Source organism: Myotis lucifugus, unplaced genomic scaffold (genome assembly GCF_000147115.1).
Source record: "Myotis lucifugus unplaced genomic scaffold, Myoluc2.0 scaffold_280, whole genome shotgun sequence".
In the NCBI taxonomy this organism is placed as follows: domain Eukaryota; kingdom Metazoa; phylum Chordata; class Mammalia; order Chiroptera; family Vespertilionidae; genus Myotis; species Myotis lucifugus.
The window spans coordinates 324051-343058 of NW_005871328.1; the positions used below are offsets into that span (position 1 = coordinate 324051).

A 19008-nucleotide genomic window follows, 5' to 3' on the forward strand; every position below is an offset into this window, starting at 1 on the left:
TGGTTGCCAGGGGCTGGAGGGTGGAGGAAGAGGAGAAATATTGTTTAAGGATATAAACTTTCAACTAGGAGATAAATAAGTCCCAGAGATCTAAGGCACAGAAAAGTGAATATACACAACAATATTGTAGTATAATTATCCAACTTTCTAAGAGACCAGATCTTAACTATTCCCACCACACAAAAGAAATGATAATTTTGTGACACGATAGAGGTGCTAATTATTGCTACAATGGCAATTATATCACAACATATGAATGTATCATATTAGCATGTTATACACCTTAAACTTACACAATGTTACATGTCTAATACATTTCAATACTTTAAAATATATTTTTATTTATTTCAGAGAGGAAGGGAGAGGGAGAGGGAGAGGGAGAGGGAGAGGGAGAGGGAGAGAACCATCAATGATGAAAGAGAATCATTGATCAGATCCAGCCTGCAACCCCGGGCATATGCCCGGATCAGTAATCAAACTGTGACCTCCTGGTTCATAGGTCGAAGCTTAACCACTGAGCCAAGCCCACTGGGGTTTTCTTTTTTTTTTTTTAAGAAAAGAAATTCACAAAAATCTATAAGGAATAGATACTTATATTGGAGTTAGGGAGAGGTGGTAAGAACACCAGGACCTTAATCTGAGTCCCCTAGAAACAGATCCTGAGGCAAGGATTCAAGAGCAAATAGTTGATCTGGACCATCATCCTGCAAAACATAGGCAGGAGCTGGGGGAGAGAGAGACATAACAAAAGCACATTGTCAAGGAAATTACCACTGGCGACCAGACTTTAACCCCACCTGAGGAACCCTAAGGGACAGTGAGGAAACTGGGTGTTTACCCATCAACTCCTGTTTGCCATTGCTTGAGAGTTTCTACCAGGAGACAGTAATCTCCCAGCACTTCCAATTGGCCACCATGTGCAGAGAATTCAAGGACATAATAAAAGCCAAGGGGGTGTGGGCCAAGTATTTACTACTGTGTCTGCTACAGTTCAAATACCCAAGAAAGGCAAAGCTTGTAACATTGTCATTATCTACATTTTTTGTTTTTTACTTTTTAAATGTTTATGCTTTAGGGCTGCATTGGTGTAAAGATGAATGCACGCATCAGTCCTAAAACTGCATTTATTTCTTCTGATCTTAAAAGAAATTTAAACAACATCATGGGCCCTCTTAGTAGTATGGTGGGCCCCAGGCATTGTGCCCCATGGACACATCTGTATTCATTAAATGGAACATAATTCTGAAATAATTGTCCATTTTAATTGCAATTATGAGACTTCAGTAGAAATACTGAATTGTTATCCTAGATTACACTCTGCCTCAGAAAATAAAAGATACGGTATCAATAGTAGAGTATTTCCGGGGTATTTTTCACTCAGTTGGAACATGGGAATCTGCTTTAAGGGAAATGGTCCCAATGCGGTCCTTCCCTGCTTGTTGAGAGTTAATTGGTTGAGAGATAAACATAGTTCAGCCTGGGGAGCCTCAAACACCAACTCAGAGACAAGAAGGTGGGTGTGCAGAGAGCAGAGTCCTGATTTATCCGCCATCTAGTGGCACTTGGGGTGATCTGCAAACCAGCGATCCTCATAAGAAGAGAAAAAAATGAATGGCTGTGGCCCTGAGAATACTCACCCACAGCAATGGGGCCAGAGAAATTGGCAATGGCCATCTAAATGTCTTGGAAGTTTGCCTCAAGTTTAATTCTGCAAAAATCAGTGAAGAATGTTCCAACTCCTCACATTGAGAAACATCCCTCATAATGACCTGTAAATGGCCGACGGGAATAGGTCAGACCTTCTCAGGCATCTTAAAGATGCACTCAGTGTAGGCGTCTCTTCTACCACAACCATCCACCCTCTACTCGCATGCCTCAAAGAACAAGAAAGTCACTCCCTGACAAACATCCCATGGCATGAGCAGAAATTCAGTGCTCAAAACAGCCCTTCTGGTACCTGCAGGGACAACCACACTGAGCTCTGGAAGCACACAGGCCTACGTCTGAATGTTGGTGCCTGCACCTACGAGGGCAGTGTGACCGTGGGCAGCTGGTTCGGGCCCTGCGAGCCCCATCTATGAAAGTGGAGACTGATCCGTGAGCTCTCAGACAGTAGTTCCTAAGATGCCCTGAACAATGCTACAAACGCTGTGGTCTCAGGCTCCTTGCAAGGAGAGACGGGATTGTCGTTCTCGGCTTTGCACTGCTGAGGAAGCGGAGCATATATGGGATAATCTCTCATCTCACCATTGTGGTGCCGGGAGTCAAAGCCAGGACTGTGTCGCTGGAGGGTGTGGTTGAAAGGGCTGCGAGTCTGCAGGCTCCTTATCATCCTGCACTTATTCATTGAGCACCTGCTCTGTGCTGGGTGCTGCTCTGGGCACTGAGGACACAGCAGGGAAATAAACAGGCAGAGATCCCAGCTTTGGAGGAGCAGAAAGTTCTAGAGACGTGAACCAGGCAATAAATAAGGAACGCGATAAGTAAATAAGTGAGAGGGCATATTGGACAATAAGTGCTGCCGAGAAAGAGAAGCACTGAACTTAAAGGGTCATCAAGGGTCTGAGGAGGGTGGCAATTTTACAGAAGATGGTCAGGAAAGGGCTTGTTGAGGCTTACTGTTCAGTCACTCCGAATTCCTTGTTTCCCCTCCCTCGTTTTCAGATCTCACAGGTAGGGCTGGGGAGGGGCCAAGGTGGCTTCTCCAGCCAAGCAGAGGCCCCGAATTCACACTTGAAAGAAACGGGAAAGACACCAACCAATGAACTTGTGTGCATACGTGCATGACCCTTGGACAGCCACTGGTGTGGTGAGGGCCTGGGGGGACAGGGGGAGGAAATATGGGAGCAGGCTGGAAGAGGTTAATGAAGGGAAAGTAGGACCTATGTAATACTTTCAACAATAAAGATTAAAAGAAAAAAAAAGAAATGAGCAAATGAGTCAAGAGGATCCTAGGGGAAGAAAGTGTCCTAGATAGAGGCCGCAGCCAGTGCAAAGGCCCTGAGCTGGACTGTGCCTGGAACAGGAGCAGCAGGAGGGAGAGGGGCAGAAGGAGGAAGTGAGAGGGAGGGGTGGGGTGAGAGGTGATGAGAGCACGTTGCATACCGTCTTGTGGGTCACAGTGAGGACTTCAGGTTCTACACCGAGTGATGTGGGAGCCACGGAGGACTCTGAGCAGAGGAGGGACCTGACCTAACTCGGGTGTTCCCGGGTGCCCTCGGGCCACTGTGGGAGACCAGAGTTTGGGGAACATGAGTGGGAAGGATGAGGGCTGGACCAGGGAGGTGGTGAGAGATGGCCATTTATGGACAGAGTGTGCAGGTGGAGCCCACTGGATTTTCTGACAAGATGTGGGTGTGAGAAAGCAGTGGGTGGGAGCTGGCAGAGCTGCAACAGGAGGGTAGGGTGGGGCCCATCCAGCCAGAGGTCAGAGGAGACTCTGTTCAGCCCTGGGAATGCCAGAGGCAGACACACACCTAACATGGTGGACACAAACGAACAGCCAGGCCCCAGGCCACCCTCGCCACAGAGGTGGCATGTGTGCCAGCTCCCTGCACACAACTCAGAGAGAGGGAAGAAGGGGACTTCCTGAATGGGGCTGAAATTGATCCCTGCAACACCTGAGAAGCTGCGACTTTGAGTTTGCCTCAAAGTGTCCAAATTGTGACAGGTGAGTGTCTGGCCAAAAGGAAGTCAGGTTACAGGACTAGGAAGTTCTTATTTGCATACCTGGAACCTATGAAAATAGCACCTATGGCGAGATCCCCAGGCCAGCTGCTGGCTTGGTGGGAGAGTTAGTGGGAGGCAGCGGGTACTGAGCTCAGGGGCAGGCCCATGGCACTGCCACAGCGAGGGTAAGGGATGGAAAAGGCACAGGGTCTGGAGCTTTCCTTTTCCTCTCCCTCTTTCTTCTCATCAGGAAGCCACCCCGGAAGCAGGAGCCCCTGCCCCACCACCTTTAAGCCCTCGCTCCTGAGTGACTCAATGAGCATGTGTGCATTCACCCCTAGGACGCTCCAGGACATATGCCCGCATGTGTGTGCCTGCTGCTTGCAGGGCATGCGTGTGTGCATTTGGTGCCCCAGGTGCTCAGACCACACATGAGCTGGGGGTGGGCTTGGGTGGCTTCTCCAGCCCGGCAAAGGCCCCGAATTCATACTCACCATGGCCAACAGAGCTTCCTGCCTGCATCGCTCACTGCTTGCAGCCTAAGAGGGGAGGGCTGAGGACCTGGGCCCTGTTATACAGGGGATCCCTAGAGCTGCTGTCTCAGGGGCCCCCAGCCACTAACAAGCCCCCCAGGGCTCAGGCTGGAGAGACCCTATGGGTTTCTTTCCCTCCTGGAAACTGGAGACCCCAGGGTCCACTTCTCTGGCCCCCAGGCTCTCGTGGCAAAAAATGGGAAAGGACTAATGATGATTTCCTGTTGTGAATGGCTGTCACGAATGCTCTCTCCACCCCATCAGTGCTCCCCAGGGCCTGTCCGTGCCCACCCTGCAGGGCAAAGCTGCTACCCAAGGAAAATGCCCTAAAGGGGGGAAGGAAGAAGTGGATCCCTTGACGTTGTTATACAAATGTTCCCCAGGCTCAACTTCTTAGAGTGAACACAGCCCCTCGATCCCTCTCCCTGTTCTCTTCAGAATTAGTCGCCAAATCTTCTCTACTCTTCCTCCCCAAGTTCCCATCCCCTCAGCCCCACCCGAACTCAGGCTACAACATTCCCACCTCTTGTCAAAGTTTGCAGCATCACCTTCCTCAAGTCTGTCCTCTGCACCGGCCACCAGAACAGGAGTCCTGGCTGTGTTCCCTCTCTACTCAGGGACCTTCCAGCGCTCCCCATTGCGCTCAGAGTGAAGTGTAAAATTCCCCATCTTCACATTTAAGACCCTTGTGATCTGACCCCTGGTACCGTCTACAGTTCCAAATCCATCCATTGCTCCATGCAAACTGTCACACGTCCGTTTAGTAAATTGACAATAAGAAAGTGAGGCACAGACCCAGCCATTCCAAACTGCTGCCCCTTCCTCTGAGACGTCCATGCTGTAGCACACCACTGTGCCCCTCCCTATGCCATTTCTTTTCCCCTCCTCTTATCCTCCTGGCACACTCCTAGCCCTGCTGAAAGACACATCTCAACCAGAAAAAAGATGCACATACATCTTTATCCGTTCATCCATTGACTGGCATTAGGTTGTTTCCATATTTTGACTCATGTGAATAGTGCTGCAATGAGCACAGGAGTTCTGGCTGAGAAATTTCACTTCAGGAATTAAATTTCATGACTGAACATGAGTGGCATAATTTATTTTTTTTGGTTTAACATTTATAATTGAATTTCATTTTTTTTTATTTCTTAAAGTATTACAAAGAGTATTACACATGTCTCCTTTTTCCCCCCCGTTGACATTCCCCCAGCTTCCCCCACCCCCAGTGTCTTGTGTCCATTAGGTATTCTCATATGCATGCAAATAAGTCCTTCGGTTGATCTCCTACCCCCCCCCCAACCCTCCCCAGGGTTCCCACTGTAGTTTGACAGTCTGCTCAATGCTGCTCTGCCTCTGTATCCATTTTTGTTCATCAGTCTATAATGGTCCTTATTATCCATAAATGAGTGAGTTCATGTGGTATTTTTCTCAGCTTCCCAGGGGCCATCTCAGTCTCACAGGGGCCATCTCAGCCTCACAGGGGCCGTTTCAGCCTCACTGGGTCCGATTCAACCTCACCATGGCCATCTTGACCTCACCGGGGCCATCTCGACCTCACCAGGGCCGTCTCGACCTCACCAGGGCCGTCTCGACCTCCGGGGCTGATTCAACCTCACAGGGGCCGACTCAACCTCACAGGGGCTGTTTCAGCCTCACTGGGGCCGTTGAAAGCCCACTAGGGCCGTCTCAACCTCACCGGGGCTGTCTCAACCTCACCAGTGCTGTCTCAACCTCACAGGGGCCATCTTGACCTCACAGGGGCTCTTTCAACCTCACCGGGGCCGTCTCAGCCTCACCAGAGCCATCTCAGCCTCACCAGGGCCGTCTCAGCCTCACATGGGCCGTCTCGACCTCACATGAGCCGTTTCAACCTCACCGGGGCTGTTTCAACCTCACCAGGGCCGTTTCAGCCTCACATGGGCCGTTTCAACCTCACTGGGGCCATTTTGACCTCACCGGGGCTGTCTCAACCTCACCGGTGCCGTCTTGACTTCACCGGGGCCGATTCAACCTCACCAGGGCCGTCTCAACCTCACAGGGGCCATCTCGACCTCACAGGGGCTCTTTCGACCTCACCGGGGCCGTCTCAACCCCACCGGGGCCGTCCCACCCCCACCAGGGATGTCCCAGCCTCACCAGGGCCGCCTCAGCCTCACCGGGGCCATCCCAGCCTCTCGGAGGCTGTCCCAGCCCCACGGGGGCTGCCTCGGCCCTACGGGGGCTGCCTTGGCCTCACGGGGGCCATCTCAGCAACACGAAGTTTGGCATTCTGTCCTTTGTTGGGCAGCTCCTTGCTGGACAAAATCTCCAGGAGTTCCTGGTGGCTGAATATCTGGTATGCTTGCTTGGATTTCATTTTCTACCAAGTGCACAGACTGCCTGTCTGCCATCTCCCAGCATCCCATGTGAGACTGGATCTGGTGGACCTGCCTGTGCGTTTTCTGGTACAGCGGTTCCATGTCGCCTGCCAGCCGTGTCCAGCTCCAGCTTCCCCCGAACCTGATCCTGCTTCTTGAGTGTGTCCCTTATGTATGCGAGGAGTTGAAATCTGCATTCTGCTGGGCTGGGCTGCAAAAGTGACGGTGGTTCTCTTTGTGCCACTAGCACAGCTTGGGTGGGGATGTAAATTGAGTGGGGCAGGGTCCCCGGGAATCACCAGGGTGGAGCAAGGGGCAATGGCATCTCCGCCACTCCTTGCCTCTCTGCGACTCCACTTCTCATGTCCCCAAGTGCCGGCGAGCAGCTCTGCGAGACAGCCACTCTCGCTCTCCGGGCCTGTTGCAAGGTCGTCCCGCCTCTCCCCGTAGGGGTCTGGGACCGCAGGATCCCGCCCCAAACACGCTCAGTGGATTTGAGAGTCTGCATCCCCTTCTGATTGAAAAAAAACCGCGCATCCAGTTGCAGCCAGCCTGGCGCGCTACTCCGCCCCTCTGTTCTTGGCAAATCACCAGGGCAGGGCCAAGGGCAATGGCATCTCCGGGTCTCCTCGCCTCTCCACGACTCAGCGACTCACGTCCCCGAGTGCCGGCATGCCGGCGAGCAGCTCTGTGAGACAGCCACTCTCACTCTCCGGCCCCGTTGCAAGGCCATTCCGCCTCTACCTGTAGGGGTCTGGGACCTCAGGATCCCACCGAAAACGCGCTCAGTGGATTTGAGAGTCTGCATCCCCTTCTGATTGAAAAAAAACCGCGCATCCAGTTGCAGCCCGCCTGGTGCACGACTCCATACCTCCGTTCTTGGAGCCTCTGCACAACCTACTCAGTCTCAATGCTCTTCTTTCTTTCCTTCCAGTTGTAGAGCTTCCACTGGGCCAGCTTTCCCATGGTTCTGAATGACAACTGTTTGTTTTATAGTTGGTAGTCTCGATGTTGTTGTGGGAGGCAGCACGCACAGGTCTGTACCTTACGCTGCCATCTTGGTTCTCCCAAGTGTCATAATTTAGCAAACTCCTGCCCTATACCAACAACCCCTGTCATATTTGGGGTCCTCCCAGAAATGACCCTGAGACAAAGATTTGAGTAGAAGTAAGTTTACTTTGGAGGTGACCCTAGAAAATACGAGCAAGGAAGTGGAGTAATGAGAAAAGACAGGAAAAGAAGCTAATAGGGCATATGCTAGCAGGCAACTTACCCCTGTGGCAGCTGGGATGCATTCACTCTGCAAACCTCTGGGAAACAGCATGGAGTATTTATTAGTTGCTTCCACAAAATTCCAGCTTTTCTAAACCTGATTGCCCCTATATTTACCCCATCCCCAGTTCAAGAGCACAGGCTGATTGCTTTAAAAAATCAGCACATCCCCTATCCCATTACCATAATCTGGGTAGAGCAGCAGTGCTGAAAAGCAATCCCCCCAGCCACCATCACCAGGGGACAACTGGCAATGCCTGGAGACTTCTTTGGTTGTCACAATGGCAAGGGGGCATCTAGTGGGTCGGGGCCAGGGATCCCACAATGCACAGGAGACCCCCTTTGGTAAAGAAGGACCTGGCCACAAATGTCAATAATGCCAACATTGAGAAACCATCAGTAAGAGGACGGGCACATGACCCAATTGGAATCCACACAAATCAACTCCAAGTCGAGAAGCTTCTCAGGTCCCTGGAAAGTGCCATATGGTTAATGATCTTTGCACTCATTTTGCTAACACAGAAGGAGCACTATAGCTGTGACGGTGGGAAGAGAAATTAGATGTGGAGCCTGAGGATGACACGGATGCCCAGAGAACAATCTGTAGAGATGAGGAGAAATTCAGCCTTCTTTTCTGTCACTGCACCAAATCTCCCTGAAGCTGGTCCTTATTAGTTACATGAGCTAATAATTGTGTTTGTTTGTTTAAACCAGCTGGGTTAATTTTTGTGTCACATGCAACCACAAGCACTCCAAGTGACAGGGGAATCAATGAACATTAACCCATCCCCTTTTCCTGGAAGATGCCCCTATATGAACACAACCTTGTCTTGGAGTACAATTGGTTGCAAGATATAGAAACCCATCCAAGCTGGTATATGTAAAGGAGTATTTATTACAGAGCTGCAACATTGTCTCCATACACCAAGGAAACATGAAGTAGAGGTGACTTTCATGCAAAACTAGCATCAATGAAAAAATAACTGTGGTGTCAATGGAATGAATACTCAATTTACTGAAATTGATACTTCTGAAACTAAGATACTCACGCCTTCCAACTCTAGAACCATTGGAGCACTTTTTTCTGATTCTCCCTGCATACTAGCTCCATTCTTCTGCTGTTTGCAGAAGTACCTACCACTCCAAACTGGCCACCCATAGTTCTTAATCTGCTGGTGACCTTAAAAGCTCCACCAACTGACAGCTTTCTTAGCATTTCCATTAAACAATGTTTCCAAGCAAATCTGATTGAATCAAAAAAAGAAGAAACACAAGCGGGTAGGCAAGCTAAATGGGTTTAACCTAAGATGGGAGCTCGTTAGCCTTGGAGAGACAGAAGATCCACCACTATCACTCCCCCACCTTATCTAGGCACAGATCAATGACACTGAGTGTTAACTATTCCTTTATTAGGTGGTGAGGGGAGTGGGGGCTGTACAATGAAAGGCCTGGGAACTTAGCTACACAGAAATTGTGATCAGAAGCCATATTACAAAAATTGCCTAAAAATACTTATATTCTGCCATGGCACTGGGCCAGGGGAGTACCAGGAGAGGTGCCACTCAGGTAGCTCCTTCCCATCTTGCAGTCCCATATGTACAGGGACACAAAGTGAAATGCACATATCTCCCCTAATCCTCATGTTCCCACCACCCACCCCCAAGTTCCCAAAGGAAGGTGGCCCAGGCTCAAGGGTGGGGAGACAATCTGGGGGTGGGCTCTCTAAGATAGAAGAGCCCTTTCCCCAGCAAAGCTATAGAACAAGTTCCATCTGGAATGCAGTGAAGTGAGGGACATGGGGTGGGGAGGAAGCTCCCACATCTTGCCAACCCCTGGCCCCAGAGGGTGCGCCCAAGGGTGACTACTTGGTACACACCAGGGTCATGTACTCGGTACACAGGATCCCAGTCATGCCTGTGTACTCGGTACACAGAATCCAGCTTGGCCAAATGGGCCCACAGACTCAGCCCCATGGGGGCACTGGGGGGTTTGCAGGGGGGCAGGGAGCATCTCCATATATATATTTTGTAAAAAATAATAATAATAATAATAAGTTTGTTTAAATGAATTTTGTTTCTATACAAAATGTAAAAAAAAATAATAATCCACTCATGTCAGAGTGTGAGGAGTGAAAGAGGCCAGAGGAGGCAAGAAAGGAAGGAAGGGTGAGTTGGAGAGTAGGACAGGGGAGGACAGGAGGCGGTCCCAGACTCATCACAAGACCCATGGGTGGGGGTCAGCCTGAACCCCTTACAAATAAGGGAAGATTGAAGCCCTAGGCTGGTAAGCTATGTCAGTCACACTGAAGGGGTAGGGGGTGCAGGGGGATTGGAAAAGAGAAAAGAGAATGGAAAGGATTAAAGGAAAATGGGGGAGAACAGAATCAGGATAGGGTGTCTCTTCAGTTGCCCAAACCCCAAGAACTGAGGAGCATCTCAAGCCAACACCTGCCTCTTGGGAGTGACTTCAGGCTGGGGCCCCAGCTGGGTCTGAGCCTGAACGAGGGGGCCAGGGACAGACAGGGAGAGTGGCTGGGCAGGAAGTGTCCCTGCCGCTGTGGCTGTGGCCCTACTGGCAGTGGCTGGGCTGGGTGTGGAATCAGACCAGTCTGACAGTGAGGGAGGCGAGGGGCTGGCCCAATGCTCAGGGGACTCAGGGGATGGGGTCAGGTAGGGATGCTCACTCGGGACCCGGAGGAAGCGAGCCTTGGGGGGGCTGCCATGGGCCCCAGGTACTGGATACTCCTCACCATGTCCCGGAACAGCCAGATATGGTGGGGGCCGCTCCTGAGGAGACATGGGGGTCCCAGGGTTCAGCAGCTGGGGTCCCGGTGCCAGTGGCAGCAGGAACGAGGGACCTGGTGGGGCAGGTGGGGGCAGCCGGGCCCAGTCGAGGGGAACGGCTACAGGTTTCAGCAAGCCCAGGCTGAGTACACAGCCCCCGGGGGGCTGGCGCCCTAGACCTGCCCTGCCCACACCACCAAGTTGTGCCAGGGACACAGCCGTGGTGGTGGCACTCATGTAGGGCCCCTCGAGGGGGAAACCTCCAGGGGATGCAGGGGGCCCACCAAAGGGCCGTGGGGAGTCCAGAGAGTCTACAGGCGACAGTGTGACTGAGCTCTCAGCCAGAGGACCCGGGCAGGCCAGCGTCAGCTTCTTGCCCCGGCCCCGGGTGCCCTGTGGTCCCAGCCCTGCTTTCCCTGGTGGCCTTCGGCTCTTCTTGCCCCCTGACTGTGCCGCCTTGAGGCCAGGGAGGAAGGCCCCGGGCGGGCAGAGCAGGGGCCCCAGGCCATGGGAGCCCGGGGGACTGCGCGGCCCACTGGGCTGGTCTAGCAAGCGCACGATGTCCTGGTGCAGCCTCTCCTGGGCCACGTCCCGGGGCAGCCTGTCCAGATGGTCAGTGATCTCCCGGTTGGCAAAGTGATCCAGCAGCAGCTTGGCAGCCTCATAGCTGCCCTCCCGGGCAGCCAGGAACAGTGGTGTCTCCTCCTGGGGGGAGCCGAGAACCAGCCAGGTGTCAGGGTCACAAGGGCCAGCAACACCAGGGCCTCCGTCCTCTGATGGAACCTGAGAGCTAAGGTCCCAGCCTGACCGACCTGGGTTCGACTCCTCGCTCTGATGGGGAAGCCGAGGCAAGTTCTTTTATTTAAACCACAGTCATGGTGCACCTCCTAAGTGCCAGGCCCCAGTGCCAGGAACAGGGTGAGAAGAGTAAGGCACTCGCCTTAGACACAAATTTCAAAGGGGCACCAAAACTCTCAGTCATAAAAATTAATATTTTAATGCAATTTTTTAAAAAAAAATGTAATTTAAATTAATGCCAAAAATTCCATTAAAAAATATGGAAATTTTAAATAAGAACAGAATCCATCCTGCACCCCTCTGAGCCTCACTCTGCTTATCTGAGTAGAGTAACACCACCTTGCAAGGCTTTTTAAACAATGATCAAAAAGTTACCTTCTATTGAGGGAACACATTACCTCACTGAATCCTTGGAAGAGGCAATGAGTTAGGTACTGTGGCTTCTCCATTTCACAGACGAGAACACAGGTCCAGAGGAGTTAAGCAACTTTCCCAAGGTCAATAGTAACTGCCACACACTTCCTCTTCTGATCTACTGTTGGAGCCTCTTGGGCCCAATTCCCACCCCTAAAAGCTGGCTGCAGGCTGGGTGAATGCTCCCACTTGTCTACTCCCCCCCACTCTCTGCTACCTGGTAGGGGGAGGTCTGTGCTAGGGATGACTCCCTGGTGAGCCAAGGGCTGGGGCTCACCTTGCTATCTTGCATGTCCTTGTTGGCTCCATTTTTGAGCAGGGCCAAGGTGGCCTCCACGTTGTTGACAGCTGCAGCCCAGTGTAAGGCTGATTTCCCTGGGGGGAGTGCAGAGAGGTCAAGGTCAGAATCAGGCTCATGTCCTGACCCTCCAAGGCAGAGAAGCAGGAAATGCCCAGAATACGGCCTGGTGAGAAGGAGCGGACCTGCCATGAGGATCTGAGCACCTGTGTTTGGGTCTGTGTATGTGCAGATCCATAGAATGACTCTCTGTCCAAGGGAGACACTGTACAGGTGTCTTCCATGGCCTGGGGCTCCTGTACATGTGAATTTCCATTTACAGAGGGAACTATGCAGCCCTCACTTGTTTATTCCTAGAGGTGTGCTATCTGATGCAGTTGCCACCAGTCCCATGTGCCTCTTTAGATTTAAATTAACTAAAATTAACTAAAATAGGTGTCAAAACCATTCAATGGGGAAAGAATAGCTTTCTCAACAAATGGTGCTGGGACAGCTAGATCTCCACATGCAAAAGAATTAAGGTGGACCCCCTACCTCACACCATATAAAAAAAATCACTCCAAGACCTAAATGTAAAAGCTGAAACTATAAAATATTTAGAAGAAAATATAGGAGTAAATATTTATGATCTTGAATTAGACAAAGATTCTTAGATATGACACCAAAAACAGAAGCAGTAATACAACAAAAATACATAAACTAGACATTATCAAAATTAAAATGTTTGTGCTTTGAAGGACAACATAAAGAAAGTGAAGCCCTCACTCAGTTGTTTAGAGCGCCATCCTGATATGCCAAGGTTGCAGGTTCTATTCCCAGTCAGGATACATACAAGAATCAACCAATGAATGCATAAGTAAGTGAAACAACAAATCAATGTTTCTCTCTCTCTCTCTCTCTCTCTCTCTCTCTCTCTCTCTCCCCCCCCCCTCTACAAATTGAAAGAAATATTTATAAATCATATATCTGGTAAGAAACATACTTAGAGTACATAACCTTTGTAACTCAATAATAGAAAGACAGCTCTGCAGGCTCGACTCAGCAGTTGAGCATTGACCTATGAACCAAGAGGTCACGGTTCCATTCCCAGACAGGGCAATCCCCATGTGGGGTGTGCAGGAGGCAGTCTATCAATGATTCGCTCTTATCATTGATGTTTGTATCTCTCTCTCCCTCTCCCCTCCTCTCTGAAATCAATAAAAATAGATATTAAAAATACAGAAAGACAAATAACCCAATTAAAAATAGGCAAAACATCTGAATGGACATGTTGCAAAAGAAAACACATACAAATGGCCAATAAGCATATAAAAAGATGCTCAAAATCATTAGCCATCCGGAAAATGAAAATCAGAAACCACAATGAGATACCAATTCACACCCACTATAAACAAAAAAACAGATAATAAAAGGTGTTGGCAAGGATGTGGAGATATTGGAACCTTCATACACTGTTGGTGGGAGTGAAAAATGGGGCAGCCACTGTGGAAAACACTCCGTCATCCCAGAAAGTTCTATTGGGTAGTGCTCCTCTAAAGCCATATTTCTCAACCAGGGGTGATTTTCCCCCAGTGGCATTTGGCAATGTTGGGAGATATTTTTGGTTCCACAACTGGGAGGTGGGCTACTAGCATCTAATAGTTCAAGGCCAGGGATGCTGCTTAACACCCTGCAATGCAAGGATGGCCCCAACCACCAAAGATGCTCCAATCCCAAATGTCATTGGTAGGTTAAGAACACCTGCTTCAGCCCTAACCGGTTTGGCTCAGTGGATAGAGCGTTGGCCTGTGGACTGAAAGGTCCCAGGTTCTATTCCGGTCAAGGGCATGTACCTTGGTTGCAGGCACATCCCCAGTAGGAGGTGTGCAGGAGGCAGCTGATCACTGCTTCTCTCTCATCGATGTTTCTCTCTATCCCTGTCCCTTCCTCTCTGTAAAAAATCAATAAAATATATATTTTTTAAAAAGAACACCTGCTCCAAAAGTTGAGAACACCTACTCCAAAGAATGTTTGTGAGCATCTGAGTGTGTCTACGTCTGTGTGAGGTCCTCTGGACATAAGGGCAGGTTGCGGGCATATCCCCAGTGGGGGGTGTGCATGAGGCAAGAAGCCACCTCCAGGGACTCTGCTAGCAAGCCACCGGGGAAGGAGAGGCCACCTCATATAAATGGGTCGGTTAGCAAATGTATTGTAACAGCTGCCTGGCAGATGGCAGCAGTGATTACCTCTAACCAAGTAGGTGGAAATGAAGTGTCTTGGGAAAGGGCACCTTTTTCTAAGTCACTCATGTGTCAATGAGCTCGTGGATGCCATAAAAAAATGCACAAGAGCCCTTAACCGGTTTGGCTCAGCGGATAGAGTGTCGGCCTGCGGACTGAAGGGTCCCAGGTTTGATTCCGGTCAGGGGCATATCCCCAGTGAGGGGTGTGCATGGGGCAGCTGATCGATGTTTCTAACTCTCCCTCTCCCTTCCTCTCTATAAAAAATCAATAAAATATATTTTTAAAAAAGAAAGCAGATACTCTAAGTTTTAAAAAGAGAATGATGCACTTAATACACCTCTGCAAAACCATGTTTTTAAAAAAAATGCACAAGAGTGTAAGTCCATGTTGCAGCCCTGTTATGTGTACAGGAACTTCAGTGATTGGGTGGCAGTGTTCACAGTGGGTGAGGGTTCACACAAACAAGACAGTCAGGGTCCATGTGACATCCTCTCAGCCCCCACCGCCCACCAGCCTACCAAGTTCGTCCACAGCATTGACATCAGCGTGGCTGGCAATGAGCTCTTCCACCATGCCCTCCACCGCCAGGCGGGCCGCCAGGATCAATGCGGTCGACCCATCTGCCATGCGGGCATCCAGGTCTGTGGAGCGGTTCCGGATGAGAATCTAGGGGAGGGAGGTGCAGCAGGGGGAGTCATGGCAGACACAGGGGAACCAGGAGCACCTCTAAGCCCTCTGACGACCCAATCCCCACATCTCCTGGATTCAATGAGATTCAGGGAGAAACTGACCACCCATATATCCCCATTTTACAAAAAAAAAGCTCTGGAAGGCAGAACCGGGGCTCCAACCCAGATCAGTTCGATGCCCGTCCCAGCTCTGATGTCCAAAGAGGCAGGCCCATCTCACCTGGAAGACGCCCTGGGCATCGGCAGTGACAGCCGTGTGCAGGGGGGTGCGCCCCGAGTGGTCTTGGGCATTGGTATCTGCTCCAGCATCCAGCAGCCGCTTGGCAGCATCAGCCCGGGCATAACGGGCGGCCAGGTGCAAGGCCGTCTCACCCGTGCGGTCAGTCCGCGCCCCAAGCTGGGCCCCCTGGCAAATCAGGTCTGAGATGATGCTGGCTGATGTGTCTTCTGCCTCGTCCTCCTCAGCTGGCATGGGCTCCAAGGCCCCCCCGCAGAATGCAGGGAACAGGAACATATCATGGGAAGGTGGATACAGGGGCCTTTCCAGGGAATCCTGCTGAGGGCACTGCATTAGGAGGAAGTGCGACAAACGGAGGTACATCTGCATGCACACACACACACACAGAAGTGCATCTGCATGCTCACACACACACACACACATCTGTGTCAGGGGCCCCAGAAGCCAACCCAGGATGAAGATTCATAGGCATGTGATTTGCCCCAGAAGGGCTCTGAGGCAGAAAAGGACAAAGGACAAGGGAGGGAGGAAGACAAACACATGCCCCTCAGACAAATTCCCAGTGGGCTATTTCATCCTGATCCCAAAGGGAAGGCTGGAGGCTGAGTGATACCTGCAGTTATACTCCAGCTCGAGGCAAAGGAGCTGTGCCTTCCAAATGCCCACACCCACCAGCTATGAGCACCCCCAGGGACATGAAATCCCTTAGGGACTTCAAAAGATGCAGGCCTTTTGGAGCAAAACAGAGCTAGGGGGAGAATACCCTGAAATATGGCAAAGATGAATCCAGCAGGATCCAGATAACATGGTCAGCAGCACTCCGTGAGCATTTGGCCTGGTTTCCTTAGGGAGACACTTGCACCCCATTCTCCATCCTCAAGCTCGGGTTAGAGCCAAACCCCCTCCCCCAGGGACAGGCATAGGGCCCAGGCTTGGTCAGTCTGCATATTCCAGGCCCCAGACCACACTGATTAGTTCAGGGATGAGCATGTGACCCAGGTCCGTCCAATCAGAACTCATTCTGGGACTTTTTCTGGTGTAGATGGGAAAAAAGGTTTTATAAGGCTGGTCCTGCCTGTGGCCATAGCGTCCCCAGGAAAAAGCCTGCCTGGGCCAGAGCCAAGGGGTGGTGAGTCCCGGATCCAAATGCACCTGATGCTTCAGTTACAAGAGCCAGTACATCCCCTGTTTTACTTAAACTTGTATGAACTGGGCTATTATCACTTACAACCAAGAGTCCCGAGTAACAACCAGCCGCATAGACAAACACCCAGACATACCTCGCTCTCCCCAGAGCACAGACGCAGACTCAAACTCTCACAAGTAGGAGCGGGGAGCGGGAGGTGCCTCACTGACCTGGGCCACGCACGTTGACATCCATGCCATCAGCATCTGCCTCCCCCTGCGGCGGCGTCAAGGCCATGGCTGGTGCCACGCGGATGTCAGCAGCAACCAGGTGGTGTTGAGTCCACTGGCGGCAATCCACAGCGTCCTCAGCCCCCACGCCAGGCTCCTCTACCTGGAGGCACAAGGATCCAGGTTCTCACAAGGAGTTGGGGGAGACAGAGGGACAGTCTGGGTTTCTCTCATGGAGAAGCACACACAGCCCCCCTAAAACCCCGAGTGTTTTCTAGATAAGGAAACAGGAAATTGACATATAGGAGGTCAGAAAACTCGTTAGAGGAAAAACTGGAATTTTAATCCAAATGGGAAAGGGGGAAGGGCTTGGAACCCAAGGTGGGTGATCAAGGAAGAGACACAGCATCGTAACTGTCAGCACACACCTGTCTATATACTAGACTAGCGGTTCTCAACCTGTGGGTTGCGACCCCTTTGGGGGTCGAACGACCCTTTCACAGGGGTCGCCTAAGACCATCGGAAAACACATATATAATTATGTATTGTTTTGTGATTAATCACTATGCTTTCATTATGTTCAATTTGTAACAATGAAATTGGGGGTCACCACAACATGAGGAACTGTATTAAAGGGTCGCGGCATTAGGAAGGTTGAGAACCACTGCACTAGACACAAACACACCAAAAACAAGATTAAGTTGACAATTCTACTGACAACAGCATCCAGAAGAATAAAATATTTAGAATTATATTTCCCAGGGAAAAAAATGCAAAACTTGTATTCTGGAAACTAAAAATCATTGGAAAAGAAATGTGGGGCAAGGGAATCCTTCAAGGATCAGGATTAATCTGAGAACGTGAATATGATCATGAGGTACAGGGACCGAATAGTCACTCACGAATGTATCGATGCACCTTCATGAGCAAAGCAACTGGGCCCCTCGCAGGAGCTCGATAAATTTCAGACCCACGTCCAAAAGGCATGAGTGATGTTATGGAAACAGGACAGAATATTCTCAACCAGTCTGCCAGCTCACGTAAGAGCCTTTGGGCACCAAACACAGAGCCTGATCGAGCTAGACCTGAGCTTAAGGATCCAGGTGACAGCCTCTGAGTTCTCCCACTGACCTTCGGGGCCCCACCCAAGACCCTGAAAACAGGGTTCAGAAGAGGGGGTAACAACCTTCAGTCGCTTGGCCTCTGGGCACTCTGTGTCCATCCAGTCTGCTGCCACCTCCCCCATCAGACTCTCCCCCTTGGCCATATTCCTGTGGAGACAATGGATAGGGGGGAGGGTAGAGGGGACAACTGAGACATGTGACCTGGAAGATTAGGGGTGGGGTCACAGCAGAGGTCCCAGAAGCGAGGTCAGGGTCTGGAGTTGGGATAGGTCAGTAGGCACAGGGGGCAGGGTCGAGATACAGGGTCCAATGAGGCAAGGTCACAGGGAGTGCAGTCAGAAGTTATGATGAGTGACAGCCAGGGTCTAAAGGTGGAACTGTGGTGAGACAGGAGTGGGGTCAGGGGTCAGAGTAGTGAGCTGTGGGATAGGGAGGGTCATGGCCATACATCCGGGGTTAGAGAGGAGGATGTCGTAACAGAATAGAGGTAACTTCGTAACAGGTAAGAGGTAAGAGACATAGCCAAGATAAGGAGGTTGTGGAGAGGGGTCAGGGTAAGGAGGTTGTGGAGAGGGGTCAGGGAGTCAGGAGGTCACAGGAGAGGGGTAAATTCGGGGGTTAGGCCAGGGTGGGGTTTGGGTCTTGAGGGACAGATCAGGGAGTTGGAGGTGGAGCCTAGGATCAAGGCCAGGACTGAGGGTGGTGGGGAATGGACATTGAGTTGGGATGGAAAGGGGATCAGAGAGGAAGTCAAAGGTCATAGTTGGTTAGAGACAGAGGTGATATTGGGGGTCACAGAGGAAAGGCTCAGGGGTCAGGAAGGGGTTGGGGTACCCGACAGGGCTCATGGAGCCAGCAGTCATGTAGGAATGAATGCTGAGTATTAAGCATGAAATCTGAGAGGCGAGGGCTGGGGTCGAATCCAGGTGGGGTCAGGATAGAATTTGAGTTAAAGGAAGTGGGACACAGGAAATGGAATCAGGGGTCACGAATCAGGGGTGATCCCCAAGGGATCATAGAGTCAGTGGTCGAGGGGATAGATACTGGGGTCCAGGCTGAAGTCTGAAGTTAGGGTCCAGTTGGGGTCAGAGTCAGGTCAAGGTGGACTCAAGGGCTCACAAGGGCTCCTAAAGTCAGGGACAGGGAAAGGGCAGGGTCCTCACTTCATGCCCAGCGCATCTTGGCCCACAGGCTCCCTCCGGCCCTTGTGGCCAGCGGCCACGTCCTTGTGCAGCGCAAAGCCCTCGGGGAA

General features: G+C 51.0%; 1 protein-coding gene across 1 annotated transcript in view; it reads right to left on the reverse strand.

The window, feature by feature from the left end:
* Nucleotides 1–9222: 9222 nt before the first annotated feature.
* NOTCH3 (notch 3) overlaps nucleotides 9223–19008 on the reverse strand; it is a 33404-nt gene continuing 23618 nt past the window's right edge. The window contains 7 exon segments of the mRNA XM_023763304.1: nucleotides 9223–11322; nucleotides 12107–12204; nucleotides 14868–15015; nucleotides 15259–15539; nucleotides 16597–16795; nucleotides 17819–17903; nucleotides 18920–19007. Of these exon segments, the coding sequence (XP_023619072.1) occupies nucleotides 10270–11322; nucleotides 12107–12204; nucleotides 14868–15015; nucleotides 15259–15539; nucleotides 16597–16795; nucleotides 17819–17903; nucleotides 18920–19007 (1952 nt within the window). The 3' untranslated portion in view covers nucleotides 9223–10269.